General features: G+C 47.0%; 1 protein-coding gene across 4 annotated transcripts in view; it reads right to left on the bottom strand.

Moving 5' to 3' along the window:
* Window positions 1–13,613, bottom strand: part of MTMR1 (myotubularin related protein 1) — a 66,737-nt gene extending 53,124 nt beyond the window's left edge. For 3 of the 4 annotated variants that reach the window (XR_009698870.1, XM_061177867.1, XM_061177864.1), the window contains exons 1-2: window positions 13,456–13,613; window positions 7,598–7,703 (exon numbers count right to left, since the gene is read on the bottom strand). Coding sequence is in view for 2 of the 4 variants with exons in the window: in XM_061177867.1 (XP_061033850.1) it covers window positions 7,598–7,703; window positions 13,456–13,613 (264 nt within the window). In the remaining 2 variants the exon portion in view is untranslated. Of the gene's footprint in view, window positions 1–6,950; window positions 7,038–7,597; window positions 7,704–13,455 lie in introns of those variants that run through there. The other variant, XM_061177865.1, reaches the window with a different exon arrangement.
* Between the last annotated feature and the right edge of the window lie 1,958 nt (window positions 13,614–15,571).

The following is a 15,571-nucleotide window of genomic DNA, read 5'->3' as shown; positions in this document are numbered from 1 at the left end:
CTCCACTCTCTAAAGCCCTCCAGGAAATGTGACCAATGAGCCGTTCAATGAAGCATGCTGGCCCCAACTGCCATGTACAAAAGGGATGAGCATACTTGCAATTGAACTAGTACACGATAACTGCTGATACCCTTTCCACTAACCAGATTCTAACATCTTTATTCGCATAACTATATGCTCCATTTAAATAATACTTCTGATATATCATGAGTTGTTAGAAATATTAATCAAAATTTATTCTACATGCAATATAGAGTCGTTGAGCAGTCTGTAAAGATCTTGACTTTTTAAAAATTAAATTTCTAATTTTGAGATAACTGTTGATTCACAAGCGGTTGTGAGAATAATAGAGATTCCATGTACAGTGTACCATGTCACCAAATTTCCCCGATGGTGGCATACTATAAAACTATAGAACAATACCAGATCAAGGACCCTGACACTGACACAGCCAAGATGCAGAACAATTTCCTCACCACCTAATGTTACCCTTTTATGGCCACATCCACTTCCCTCCCAGCCCCTCCCCTTCTTAGCCCCTGGCAATCACTAATCTGTTCTCTATTTCTCTAATTTTGTCATTTGAAGACTGTTACACAAATGAAATCATACAGTATGTGATCTCTTGGGAGTGGCATTTTCTACTCAGTGTAATTCCCTTAAGATTTAGCCAATTGTTTTCTCTGTCCTCTCTGTTCTGCTGTTGAACCCATCCACTGAGGGTTTGGTGGTTTTGTTTGTTTGTTTTGTTTTGTTTTTTGTTTCTCCTGCTCCAGGAGCAGAGGGGCGGTGAGCACTGCCTCATTACAGCCAGGTGTGGGTACAAGTCCCGGTTCCCCTCTCCGCCAACGCTGCCATCAAAGGACAGGGGCCTCCTAGTTACTTCTGGGTGGGGGTGAGCGCTCTAGCTCCCAGTTAGGCTTCCGCCCGTACCTGCCCAGCTGGGAGTGGCAGGAGCACTCATGACTGACGCCACTGTAACCACAGTGGAGGTGTGGCCTCCTTGCCAGTGGGCGGTAGTGAAAGTCCTGACTCTCCACCAGGCCTCCGACACCACAGCTGCAGGGGTCATTGTGCCTTGCTACAGCCTGGCAACGGTGGAATCTAGGCTCCCCGCTTGGCCTTACTGGCGGGGTGGGTGTGGGGCCGGAGCACAGTGGTGAGTGTCTAAAAGTTTTCTTTCTACTCGGCTGCCCCCTTCCTGTCCTTTGGCTAGAGAGACTAGGCTTTTCTTGTCTGCACCCGTTGGCATTTCTGGGTTGCTGGCTTCTTCAGCAACAAGTCTGGGTTATATATGGCAAAAACATAACCTAGGGATAGCACCACCCTGTCGTTCCTTAGGTCCTGAGGTCCCTAACCGGTCTGCCTTCTTCTCTCTACCTTTCAGGGCATTCTTACGTCTATTTTATAGATAACGTCCAGGGTTTTTATTTGTACTGAGAGTGAAAAATAAGAAAAAAGTACATCTGCTCCATCCTTCCAGAAGCAGAAGCCCAAATCTTGATATTTTTAAGAAACAATTCTACTCCACAAGTAATCCTAAGAGATAGGATAGTACTTTGACATTACAGTGGTTACAAACTGGAGGCCTATTGCTCAAACAGGCAGTAGCAGGGTTGTTTTTGTAATTTAATTGTTTTTAGGGGGACATGCTGCAGTCTCCAGTTCTCCACAGCCACGTCTGTTTAGCTTGTTAGCTATACCCTGTAGACATCTGTGTTTGCAAACTCTGATTTAATAAACAGATCACGAAGCCAAGCTATTAACAGTGGACTATGGTCATGGATTCGAAAAGATCGTGCTCAAGCTTCCCTCCTTCTAGACTAGTACTCAATTTAAGAAGTATTAACTAAGACCGAGCTCAAGCATAATGAAGCCTTTCCCACACACTGCATCCCACTTCCCTCCAAAGCCCTTCTGGAAATTTTTGTTTAGGATCCAGAGTTTAATCACTGTACTAACCTATTAAATGATTAAATTTAGTATAGGACTCTCTCCATTTTCTCCTTTTTCTTCAGAATGTTTATAGAAGAGATCTAGCTAATGCGTGTGCAGGGATGAGAGTAAGAGAAACAGGAGGAGAGGGACAGAGGGGTGGTGGTGATGGTGATGATGATGATGATGATGACGACGACGACGACGACGACGATGTTGGAGCCAGAGGAAAGAGTATGATCACATTAAAACTATAGTGTCCTAATTTCCTGAAGGCTGGCCAGAATCAAATCCTTTTGGACAAAACAGAATTGAAGAATGTTCTAGAAAGAAAGGAATTTAGAGACTTCAAATCTAATCCAAATTCTCTTAACCTTACACAAAAGGAAACAGACACTCAGAGGTTATACAAGGTCACAAAGCTAACCAGTACCATCTGTACTACTCCACCATGTTCCCTCTTCTTGGCCTAGTTCTGCTTTGCAAACAATGGAAGCTGATCAACTGTGTCACTTCTGCTAATAGTTCCTAAAAATGTTTCATTTCAAGTTATAACTGTACTTTTTCATCTAATCTTTGGAACATTACATTCAGATCTTGTTCTTAAATGTTTTGACAAATTCAAGAGAGAGATTTGTACTCCTTCTTAGCCCGTTAAAAATGGAAGCAACTGAGTTAGTAGTAGGGGGTGGGCAAACAAAACATTTTATTACATTTCTTCTAGTACTCTTAATTATCAGGTAAATCTTCAGGATGACTTGGCATTAAGGCATACATTTATTAATTTAGTTAATCCATAATCCACATAATAGCTATCTACTCTTTCAACAGGGACAATGTTTTCCAAACTTCTGTCATCTTATATACCACCTCTACAAGTCTGGTTTGCTATATGCATATCACCTGTACTAATATTAGTATTTATCTTTATGTTGACTTTATTTATTATTTTTTTTTAATTTATTTTTGGCTGCATTGGGTCTTCGTTGCTGCGCGCAGGCTTTTCTCTGGTTGTGGCGAGCAGGGGCTACTCTTCGTTGCGGTGTGTGGGCTTAGTTGCTCCGTGGCACATGGGATCTTCCCGGACCAGGGCTCGAACCCGTGTCCCCTGCACTGGCAGGCGGATTTTCAACCACTGCGCCACCAGGGAAACCCTTTATGTTGACTTTAAATCCACTCTTTTTTCATATTTCACCTGGCTTTAAGTAATAATACCCACTAAATCACAAGTGTGATGTGCCAGGTTTTCTACTACACATTAAAATAATTACATAACTGTTAAAACATGTCCATGGGCATATCATCTAAACTCATCTCATGTGATGCCAGTGATATTCTTACCACACCTTGGGTGATCTGACCCTAAGCTAACTGTCAATTTATGACATGGGTAAATAATAAAACAACTGTACTCTAAAATCTAACATGAGTTGCTAATTATTCAGGTTTGTGGGAATGTACCAGAAATGTATGGTCTCATCACCAATTTCAACAGATACAAACCTAGGGAAGCTGAACTTTTTACAATTTATTGTACGAAATAAATAGGGACTTCCCTGGTGGTCCAGTGGTTAAGAGTCTGCCTTCCAATGCAGGGGACGCAGGTTTGATCCCTGGTCGGGGAACTAAGATCCCACATGCTGCGGGGCAACTAAGCCCGCCCACCGCAACAACTGAGCACACAGGCCACAACTAGAGAGTCCACGTGCCACAACTACAGAGCCCATGGGCTCTGGAACCTGCGCACTGCAACGAGGAGCCTGTGCACCACAGCGGAGGATCCCACATGCCACAACAAAGATCCCGCGAGCTGCAACTAAGACCCAACACAGCCAAAAGTGAAATAAAATAAAATTAAATAAATGAATGAATGAATGAATGAAATACATGAGGGTGGAAGACCTAAAGAGACATTTCTCCAAAGAAGACATACAGATGGCCAAGAAGCACATGAAAAGATGCTCAACATCACTAATTATTAGAGAAATGCAAATCAAAACTATAATGAGGTATCACCTCACACCAGTTAGAATGGGCATCATCAGAAAATCTACAAACAATAAATGCTGGAGAGGGTGTGGAGAAAAGGGAACCCTCTTGCACTGTTGGTGGGAATGTAAATTGATACAGCCACGATGGAGATCAGTATGGAGGTTCCTTAAAAAACTAAAAATAGAATTAACATATGACCCAGAAATCCCACTACTGGGCATATACCCAGAGAAAACCATAATTCAAAAAGACACATGCACCCCAGTGTTCACTGCAGCACTATTTACAATAGCCAGGACATGGAAGCAACCTAAATGCTCATCGACAGACGAATGGATAAAGAGGATGTGGTACATATATACAATGGAATATTACTCAGCCATAGAAAGGAACAAAATTGGGTCATCTGTAGAGATGCGGATGGACCTAGAGTCTGTCATACAGAGTGAAGTAAGTCAGAAAGAGAAAAACAAATATCGTGTATTAATGCATATATGTGGAATCTAGAAAAAAGGTACAGATGAACCTACTTCCAGGGCAGGAATAGAGACGCAGATGTAGAGAATGGACGTGTGGACACAGGGGTGGAAGGGGATCAATTGGGAGATTAGGTTTAACATAAATACACTACCACGTGTAAAATAGGTAGCTAGTAGAAGTCTGTGGTATAGCACAGGGAGCTCAGCTCGATGCTCTGTGATGACCTAGATGGGCAGGATGGGGTGGGGGGTGGGAGGGAGGTCCAAGAGGGAGGGGATATATGTATACACATAGCTGATTCACTTCATTGTACAGCAGAAACCAACACAACATTGTAAAACAATTACACTCCAATTTTAAAAAAGCAAATTTAACAATAATGTGTAGGATATAATCCCAATCTTGTAAAAATAAGTAACAATACACCATCAAAAAAAAAAGAAAGAAAGAAATGCATGAGACACACTGTTCCCCGCCTTCAGAGATTCTGATTCACTGAGGGGACGGGGACCATGGAAGCTGCATTTCTGCAGGCACCCCAGGGAGTGCTGGTGCGGGAACACCCAAGGGCCACATTTTGAAAAACAGTGAACAGGAAGGCAGTACAAAATTTTAAAAATCACTCTAGCTTTTCAATAGGATGACTTGGGTTCAAACCCCAAGTCTAACTGCATGATACTAAGCAAGTCACTTAACCGCTCTGAGCCTTGCTTCCCTCATCTGTTAAATGATGATTATAATAAAAGCCATCTCACTGGGTTGTTTTAAGAAGTAAATGGATGATATGTCACAAAAGTATTACAAAACCATAGAGCGCTGCACGTGCTAGAGGGCTGAGAGCACAGTCAGCGTTCCAAATCGAGGTGCAAGCGCTCTGCTCCACAGACATCTGCTCCCATTTCAGTACTGACACTGAGCTTAACCTATAATAAATTAACCCCCAAATTGAGTGTGTATTTCAAATAAGATATTTGCACAATATATAATTTCAAATATTATCAACGGATGACTGCACATTAAATCCTCAAGGAATTGTATCTGGACCTTCAGGGCCAACCCCATGCATGGCTCCCATGCCAGAGGTGTCCCAAAGGCCCACGCTGGTTACCCTGATTCTAAGAACTACTTTACACACAGCATGTAAAATTATCTGTGGTTTAGAAACATTTTACGCTTTTATTATTTAAAAGAACTCTCTCCTTGAAGAAAACATAACAACTCCTGAATTATAAATTTAACACCAAATTTGCAGACTTGGTTACAGGGCGAATCTAACAAAGACAATGATTTAAAAATGCTCTCTTACAATAATTCATCTAAAGCTTTAGCAATGATCTGACGTAGGCACTTAAAATTCAATTTACAAAATATAGAAAAGCCTTCTTTTTCTCTGAATACCATCTGTTAAACCATTCCAACACGAGCTAATTCTGCTATACAAAATTTGTAAATAAACTAAAAAATTTTTTTAAAAACCTTAGTTGCTTCATGTTAAAGTATAGATTTAGTCTGATCTACTAATGTAGAGGTTAGACAGCTATGCACACAGTCACCATCCTTTTCTAGAACCCACACAGCACTAACAACTATTCAACCATAATGAAAACATTACAGTTAACACATAATTGTCCATAAAGAAAATCAATCCGAGGTCTAAGAGCTATTCTCTGCTAATATGGGTCCTTGAGCCTCTCCACTCAGTAGGGCAGTTTCTCCGCTAACGTGGGGCAAGAGGGCACCTGGGACCAGTGGGGTCAGCAGCTGCCCAGTGACCAGCCACTCAGGTGTAGGTGACGCAGCAAATGCTTCTCCCACCTGGAAACGGCAGTCACGTTTTGCCCAGTCAGGTTCTGAGGAACAGGAGCCCCAGCTCCTCCGACGTGGGCAAACACGAAAACCAGATAGCGGAGAAACCTATCAAGAACTATACTGCCGCTCTTCTGGCTGGCCATATTATCCAATTTCTGTTCATCTCCAGCCATGCTTTCCTCTGGGAGGCGTAAGCAACAGCATCCAATGGCTTGGACGAAGCAAGTCCAGCACCATAGCCAAATCTCAATTACACAGCCTCTGGAGTCAGTTTCTGCACTTGTTACAGGACGGGCTAAAGAGGAAGTGAGGCTAGAGCCCTTCAACACGGACAGCTATTAAGAATGACTTAAGATCGTAGGGCCCTTCAACACGGACAGCTATTAAGAATGACTTAACATCGTTATCGTAGCTCTTGAACTCTTTGTAAGATTTGATGCCTGGCAAGGACTATGATTTTGAGAGCCGTTGACCTAGGGTAGGACAGGATACTAAAATGTAATTCATACATACTTGTGAAAATCTATTCTCTCTTACTAGTGGGCAAAAATGACTAAAATAAACTGAATCCTCAATTCAAGCAAACTGTACTACTGAAATGTAAACATGGTTTCACTTAATGTACCTGTTAATAGTTTCTTGACATTAAAACAAAGTTAGTCTTTAGCCTTAACAAAGATGGAGCACGCAAGCGTTTTATGTGTTAATTGATTCAACAAGAATTTATTGAGCACCTGTTATGTTCCAGGATCGTGCTGGGGGAGCAGTGGTGAGAAAAAGAGCCCCAGTCTCTGCTGACAAGGAGCTTATCACTCTTAACTTTAGAATAAGCAGGGAATCCAACTTTTAAAATAAACAAGAAGAGATTTCTCAATTCAATAAGGACTAAAAAATGAGGCTGCCCATACAACATTCTTGAGATTTTGCAAGTTTTTTGCATTCTAGTATCACACATTAATGCTGAAAACCCATAGGTAGTACATAAATACAGAAACAAATTGTGAAGTTAAGGAAATACTATCTATCAGACATTTTCTGAAATTCAGAATACTAATAAATAAAATATAGGCATTTATTATAATCAAATCTAAAAATATAATATATAATAAAATAATAAAATGGATCTGGATTTTTAAAAGAATGATCATAATCGAAAGTCAGCTTTTCCTCTCAATTATAAAACTATGATCACATATACTAGATCCTGGTAAAAATGTCTCTTCTAAAGTTCAGATCTATAACAACAGAGAACCTTTCACCCTTGTTCCCAAGCAAATGGCCGGTGAGCATCAAGGGGCCAAAGTCTCACTCGAATTAAAACTGCAATGCTTCTTGGCTACTTAGCATATTGAAAATGAATTAAGGACTCAATTCCGCTTACCTTGTAATCTCTGGATACATTTTCTGATGTCACTGAACCTGAAATCTGACTAGAAATTGTAGCAGCTATAAGCTGTTTACACCATTCAACATGTGATCCTGTAGGACTAAAAGAAATAGTGCAATTAAAATATTTTAAGACATAGGCTCTGAGTGAGAAAAATGAGCACTGACTAGGGATATATGTACATTTCTTTTTTTAGAGAATGAACTTTGGTTACCTTTACATTTAATGTAAGAACTGAAATATCGACTGACCACTAGGAAGTAAGATTAGGTTCCAGGTTGTTTTGAAATGAATCAACCAATTTATTTTAAGGTTAAGATTCTAGGCCTCAGACAGTTAAGCATGTTATTTTCTAGCATTTAATAAAATATCACTCAATTACAATTATATAGAGTGAATATTCTTAATGTTAGTAGAAAATTAATTCTAAAGTGAAATATTTATCTTACAGCATATGCTTTTCAAAAATGCAATCAATTTCATGCTGGTGGTTTTAAATCTAGAAAACGATGTAGTTTCAAGCGAATCAAAGTGACTCTTAATGGAGCAAAGCTGATTGTATGATTTTAAAAAGAACAGACTAGAAAAGTTATGTCCTGTGTGTAGTAATAATGCGACCTTACATTTCTGTTAAGTGCTCTGACAACTTACAAAAGGCTCTTCCAGGCCATTATGATATCAGAGCCTGACAACCACATGTGATAAGAAGGCAGAACAGGGACTAGCCAACAGGTTTCTGCGATGAGAAAATTGAGGTGCAGAGGCGACATGGCCCGTCACAAAGTGGTGGGGCTGTCCTTCCAGGATATGATACCACCAACGGTGACCAACTCACAGAACCACAGGGCAAAACAGAGGCTGGCGCCACAGATGCTAGCCACTGCCTTACACGAGAACACAAGGACGCAGAGAAAATGGCATCTCACGCTTGTGTGCTGCTCTCAAATGTTCAACACATTTCTGCACACAGCGTCACCCGAGCCTCACAGTGACCCACCTTACAGAGGAGAAAACTAAGGCTCTAGCGTTTGACTAAGGTCACACGGCTGGTAAGTGGTCAGGCTGTGCTCATCTGACTTAAAGGACCACGTAAGCAAAGTAAGCACTGAGGGAATTGAAAATTGCCTCCAGAGGCCAGGCTCCTCTCTCAACTCATGAAAGCACTGAAGAAATCAAGTAAAAGGGCAAAAGATACTTATGAAAGTTTACCTTGCAGGTAGCTTTCACTGTAAACAGTGTTCCAGACCTTTGAAAATCTCATCACTAATTAAATCCACACTCGTGTACTGGAAGGATAGAAAAACCTGGAATCCCTAGGCAGTGTGTAAAATAACGTAACTAGTGAAATAAAGACATTTGATGTGCTCTACGAGCGATCTAAATTGCATTCTCTGACCAGAACAGCCTAGTAGTTATCTGTGGGGCCGAAAATGTAAGTCAAAACATTCGCTGAATGGGCAGACATTCCTGTCATACGCCAAGACTCTATTTACCACAATTAATAACTAAGAGGAAGAAGGAGGGGAAAGGGAGGGATATTAGTTTCCTCTTAAAGGCTAAGGCACCTTTTTTGGCCGGTTCTCCCATGCTTTTCTTGCCAAGCTGCCTTTTCCTCTGCCAGCACCTGGGCCTGAGCGCAGATCTAACAGCAGGAACCCACCTGTTCACCCACCACGGACGGGGCGGGTTGGAGGGGGGCTGCTGTTATCCTCTACCTTCCTTTCCCCTTCCTTCTAGTGAGGACACTCCTCTCTACGGTAGGGAGTTGCCCTCCGCATGTCACAGGATTCTGCAGGAGGGGGAAGGCAACCCCTTGCTCCTCCTCCTCCACTTGGAGGCGAGGAACCCCAAGCTTTCCTCTTGGGTCCGGAGCTGTGTAGACCCGCCCCCAGCACTGGCGGAGGCCACTCCCCACGTCCACCACCTCGAGGAACCCACAGAGACAGAGAGTAAGACATGAAGAAAACAGAGGTGGGAAGCCTCATCCACACTGTTTGCAACTCTGGCTCTGAATGTGCCTGCGGCCATCTTTCGCCCTGGCTGCAGCAGTGATGGCTGGAGCTAGAATGATCTGTGTTTTTGGTACCTGCAACCAGAAGCATCCTGGTCAACACAGTTATAAACAGGGTGGCATGGTGGGCTGGTAGACAGGAGGCCTGGCTCCGGGTCCTGTTTCTGTCACCAGCTAGCTCCGTGACCTCGAGCGAGCCACATCCTCTAGCAGGCCCACAACTCCGTCAGCATTAAGAGAAGTACGGTATTCAGAAGAGAGGGGAGGGCCCACGGTCCACGGCTGAGCCACAGCTGCAGAGCCAGGGTCTACTCTGGGGGTCTCTTAAAAGAAGAACGTGAACCAGAGCCGGTCACAACGACGGGACTGAGGAGGAAGGCCACGTCTCCTCTCCCCTCTCTGCTCTTTAGCCAGTGCAGTCTCCCTCCACAGTCCTGGTGGCAACAATCACTTGCAGTCTGGGGTTCTCCCAGCTTTGTTTCTCCAGCCTGGACTCCCCCGATCTGGACACCGAGGATCCCATGAGACAGCTCCACTGGTCGGTCCCAGAGACCCTGCCGGCTCCACGTGTCCAGACCAGCATCAGCCGCCCAGCCTGCAACCTGCCCCTCCAGGCCTCACGTTTCCTAAGTCAGGGAAAAGCACAGCCTCACCCAGGGGCCCCAGGCCCCAAAGCTGGGGTTTACCTTGGAGCCCACGCCCCACTTCGCTCTCACATCTGAATGCTCACCGAGTCTCGTCACACTTATCTTCTAAGTATCATAAGAACGCACCTTGCCCATCCCTATTCCAATTACCTTTTCCAGACGCCCATCATTTGTCCGTGTTCTCCCGCCTTGTGAGTTTAAGCCCCACCTCTATGCTGGTGACTCCCAAATTTTGGTCTCCAGCCCAGACACCACCCCTGAACTCCAGGCTTAAATAAACCAACTGCCTCTTTGACATCTGCTCTGGGAAATCCAACTGATATCTCATTACTGTTATATCCAGGGCTGAGAGCCTGCTAACTTCCTAACCCCGCTCCACGTAGAGGCTTCTCCATCTCAGCAACATCGTTTTCCGCAAGCCAGAGACATTGGAATTGTCCTTGATTCTTCTTCTCTCCTACCCGGCAACCAATCTTCGCAAACCCTACTGGCTCTACCCTGCAGATTTTCTTCAAATGATATCTTGAATCGGATCACTTCTCCCTTCCTCCAGCCCACGGCTCCGGTCGCAGCCACCATTCCTCTCTCGCCTTGATAACTGCGACAGCCTCCCACCTGCTAGACTCTGATTCTACTCCTTCCCCTTCCGGTGCGTTGTCCACACAGCAGCTGTGGAGAGCGTCCTGAAATCCACACCAGGTTTTGTCCCTCCTCTGCTCCCATGACTGTCCACCATCTGCCCCTGTGACCTCTCTGAGCTTGTCCTCTACTGCTATCTCCCTAGCTCCCTCCCTGCTGGTGACACTGGTCTCCTGGCTGACCCCTGAACCCTTGGCTCACCCTCCCGCCTCAGGGAGCACACTGCCACCTGGATATGTGCATGACTAGGCCCCTCACCTCTTCTGGGGTGTTACTCAAAGGCCACCTTTCTCAACTAGGCTCTCCCTGACCACCCTGCACCAAATTCCAACCACTCCCCAGAATGCACAGCCCCACCACTTCCTACCCCCTCCCAGCTGACTTTTCTTCCCCAGCACCTAACACAGAACACATCTGACGTGTTCTTTTGTCTCTCTCTCTCTCTCTCTCGCACTACAAAGATGCTCCACGAGGGCAGGGATTTGTGTGTGTGTGTTCCCTGCCGTATCCTCAGGGCTAACACAGTGCCGGACACAGAGCAGGCACTCATATTCGCAGAATAAATGACTGAGAGAATAGCATTTCCAGAACCAACTTAACCCAACTCAGTGAGACGGCCCACCTGCAGTCCATTCACAACACTACTGCACAGCAACTGTTCTCAAATGCCTACCCCATCCTGTAGCTCCCCTGATGGAAATCCTTTTGTGCCCCCCATAACTAGGGTGACCATATAATTTCTCATCCAAACCAAGACACTATTGTGAGTTGCAGAAGGATGCTACTGGTAATTACACTGGCTTGACCAGTACCCTGTACCATCTGGGGCCAAAGAGACCACAAAGCCCACCCTACTTGTAGCTAAGGTGGTTATTAAAAATGCAAAATTTCAGGCTCTACCCAGGAAATGGTGGATTAGATTTAGGGTGGGATCCAAGAGTCTGCATTTGAATCAAGCACTGGAGGTGATCCTGACTCAGGTTATACAGAACTGAGCAGAGAAGCATCGGCCCAGAAGACAAAGGCACAATTCCTTGGAAGGCACACAGGCCCCTTCAGGATCTAACTCCTGCCTTCCCGCAAGTCTTCTCTATTACCAGTTCCCCACATCCAGCATCCAGCCCACATGGCTGCACGTTCCACTCCTGTGGCCAAAAAGCATCCCCTGCCCCCGTCCCGCCACTAAAAACTAAAGCGAATATCCCACCTCCGTGTACCACAGTGCAGTGGATCACAACTGAGGCTGTGGAGCCTTTTTGAAAAATTCTAACTCCTGGGCCTCACCCAAACCTCCTAAATCAGAAGCCTCAGGACTGGGGTCTGGCCACCTGGTGTTCTTAAAAAGCTACTCAGATGATTCCCACACACACCACATCCAGAGCACTTCCAAGCGTACCTCCACCCTGGCACTTATCACACTTGATTTCAATGGCTGGTTTGTTTGTATTCTCCACTAGATGGTAAGCCAGAGAGCGAAAGCCGTCGGGCGTTATTCTCTGACTCTCCAAGCCCTCATACATTGCAGAGTATCTGCAGGTGAGTGAAACCCTGACCATTCCACGTACTGTCTTGGCTGTGATTAGTCTTCAGTGAAGCTGACCACTTAGGTAATTACTTTATTAAAATACATTGTAATTACACTGAGGTAGAAACAAAGGGAATGTTTCTTGTTGTTCCTCTGCCTTTGGAAACTCCCAAAAGTTCAGCTCAGGGGTGTGACTAAGACAGGCAGGAACCAGCATCTGAAACTGACCCAGTGGTGTTACAACAGTATGTCTCGCCTAACTGCAGTTTAGCGTCAGCGAAATGGCCAAGATGTGGAAAAGCTGCACATTCCAGGCTATGGGATCACCCACCCCTTGCCCCGAGTGTCACGGTGGCCCTCCCAGTTGGATCTGGTCGGTTTGTGCTTCTAACTGATTCATCTTAGTTCTCGGACTGCCTAAGAAGCAGTAGGCTTACGTGTTTGTGAAAACAATGAACCGGTTCCTTCAAAGTGTGAAGAACTGAAAGTAAACGATGATGTGTTCTCGAATCGGGAGCAGTTTGGAAGTTTTCCATCCCAGCTTTTCAAATGAGGGTATCTTTGCCTCTATCTGCGCTAGCCCGACACCCACGGGGTTCCGCCCCCCAACTGCCCCCTACCAACCCCAGCATCAAAGACCCCAAGCAGCGGCGGCGGGATTTGGGTCTTCAGATCACACGAAGCAAGGTCACGCTAAAAAAGGGGCGCCGGGGTGAAATTTCCTCCCAAACGATTCGTGGCCGGGGCAAGGGCTGCCGAGGTGGCTCCAAGGTGCAGTAGGAAGCGGCCTGGGACGCGGTTTGACAGCTGTGAAGCCCCTCGGGGTGCGGGGAGCTCCGGCGCGAGGCGGAAGTGAGCCAGGTGCGGGCCCCGGGGACCAGGCGGGGGTTCCCGGGGCTCCGGAGGGGACGCGGGAGGGGGACGCCCCAGCTCGGCCTCGGCCCGGCGCGCGGGGAAGGGGCAGCCGGGCCTCGCGCGGGGCCCTCGGGAGTCGGGGAGCGGGAGGCCGCGGCGGCCGGGCCCCGCTTACCTGTCCAGGGTCTCCACGCTGGGCTGCCGGGAGCCGGCGGCGGGGGCCCCCGCGACCCGAGGGGGCCTCCTGCCGCCCGCCGGCCCCGGGCCCAGGCCCCCGCCGCCCTCGCCGCCCCCCGCCGCCGCCGCCGCCGCCGCCGCCGCCGGCCTGTCCATGGCGCGCCGAGCCCGCCGCCGCGGGGAAGCCGCCGTCGGGAGGGGAGCGGCGCCCCGGAAGGTCCAGCCGCGCGCCTCTGGCAGCCGCGATCTGCCGCCCGCCCGGCTCAGGCGGCCGCCGCCATTAGCTGTCACCTGGCGCCCCGCGTTACCCACAAGGCCTCGCGCGTGGGGTGGGGGGCGGGGAGGGCGGCGCGCGGCCGGGAGCCGGGTCCCCCCACCCCGCCCCGCCCGAACCCCACCTGGGCGCCCGGCCCGCGAGCCGGCGAGGTAGGGCCTGGGCGACCGGGCACGTCCCCAGCCACTTGGGGTCGAAATCCACCAATGGATTATGCAGAAAGAACGTGCTCTGCTCAGGAAACTACCAGACTGACATTAGAGATGCAGGGTTAAAAAAAAAAAAAAGTTTAGGGAAATTCAACTACTCAGCGTGATTTGTTTTCCCTCAGTTTTCCTTCCCAGAAAAGTTTGGCGGTGGGAGAAGCCCAGGCCCCCTGGGCCTCCCTGGTCTTGACGTCTCCAACCCCGAGCAATTCCACACATTTTAGCAACCCCTCCTCACTCCGTTCTTACCCAGCCGTCTGTAGGGCAACCAAGTGTTCTGATACCGCCCTCGGAACTTCCGCCCTTGCTTTATATTAACAGTAACATTTAACTTCTGTCAGCTAAATCACCGCTTGTGAAAATCAGGGCAGTTATCTGATGATAAAGGCATTTAGGACATTTGATTCCTGTTCAATATTTATTTCCCTGCTCATTTTGTTAGGGTTTGCATATCCAACGGGCTCATCCCCTCTCAACCCACCCCTGATTTAGTTGGGGATGGGGATGGGGATGGGAATCATGGCTAAGCCGCTTTGCCTGTGATTGCCCTGGGTATGACCTATGACCCAAGTCTGGCCAGTGAAATATAAAGGGAATACTTCCCATCCTGATAAAAGGCAGACCTGTAGACAAGGAGTTACTAGTTCCCATCCCAAACCCATCCTGCCCTCCCAGCTTAATAACTTCCAACTGAACTGTGAGCATGTGATGCCTGAAACCCCAGCAGCCATCCTAACACCCACGAGGGGATGAGCCTGGGGTGAAAGGGTGACAGGGTGAGGAGAGCTGGGAGGAAGGAAGGGAAGATCTCCAGATACACTGGAGACCCACCTCTTGCAGGCTTCTGGTTTTCCAAAATTACTAAATCAAATGTTTAACCCACTATTATAGACTGAATGTTTGTGTCTCTCCCCCCACCTCCACCATTTATATTGAAGCCCTAAACCTCAAATTGGTATTGAGGTATTTGGAGATGAGGCCTTTGGGAGGTGATTAGGTCATAAGGTCATAAGGCTAGGGCCCTGAAATGATGGGATTAGTGCCTTTTTTTTTTTTTTTTGTCTGCGTTGGGTCTTCATTACTGCGCGTGGGCTTTCTCTAGTTGCAGCGAGCCAGGTCTACTCTTCATTGCGGTGGCTTCTCTTGTTGCGGAGCACAGGGCTCTAGGCGCGCAGGCTCAGTAGTTGTGGCTCACGGGCTTAGTTGCTCCGCGGCAGGTGGGATCTTCCCGGACCAGGGCTTGAACCCGTGTCCCCTGCCTTGGCAGGTGGATTCTTAACCACTGCACCACCAGGGAAGCCCTGCCAGACTTTTAAAAGGTTTGCCAATATGTGGGTGTGGGGTGGTATCCCACTGTGGTTCGAACGTACATTCCCCTGATGAGATATCACCGAGCTCCTATTTAACTAAGAAGACTCAGTTCTGACTGCATTCCCAAGAAGTTCCTCCTTGACCCCCTATCTTGGCCCCAAAGCCCCCCAATCTGCCTCTATTAGAGCAGGGTACACCCTGCATGGGAATTACCAGTTAACTGAACTGTCTTCCTACTAGGCCAGACACTCAAAGGAGGCCACTGTTTTACTCAGTTTTGTTTCCCAACAAAGATCAGCTGACACAGGTCTGGGTCATAGTAG

This window comes from Eubalaena glacialis, chromosome X, assembly GCF_028564815.1.
Source record: "Eubalaena glacialis isolate mEubGla1 chromosome X, mEubGla1.1.hap2.+ XY, whole genome shotgun sequence".
In the NCBI taxonomy this organism is placed as follows: domain Eukaryota; kingdom Metazoa; phylum Chordata; class Mammalia; order Artiodactyla; family Balaenidae; genus Eubalaena; species Eubalaena glacialis.
Note: the sequence above shows the minus strand (reverse complement) of the source record. Positions and strands in the feature narration are given on the sequence as shown.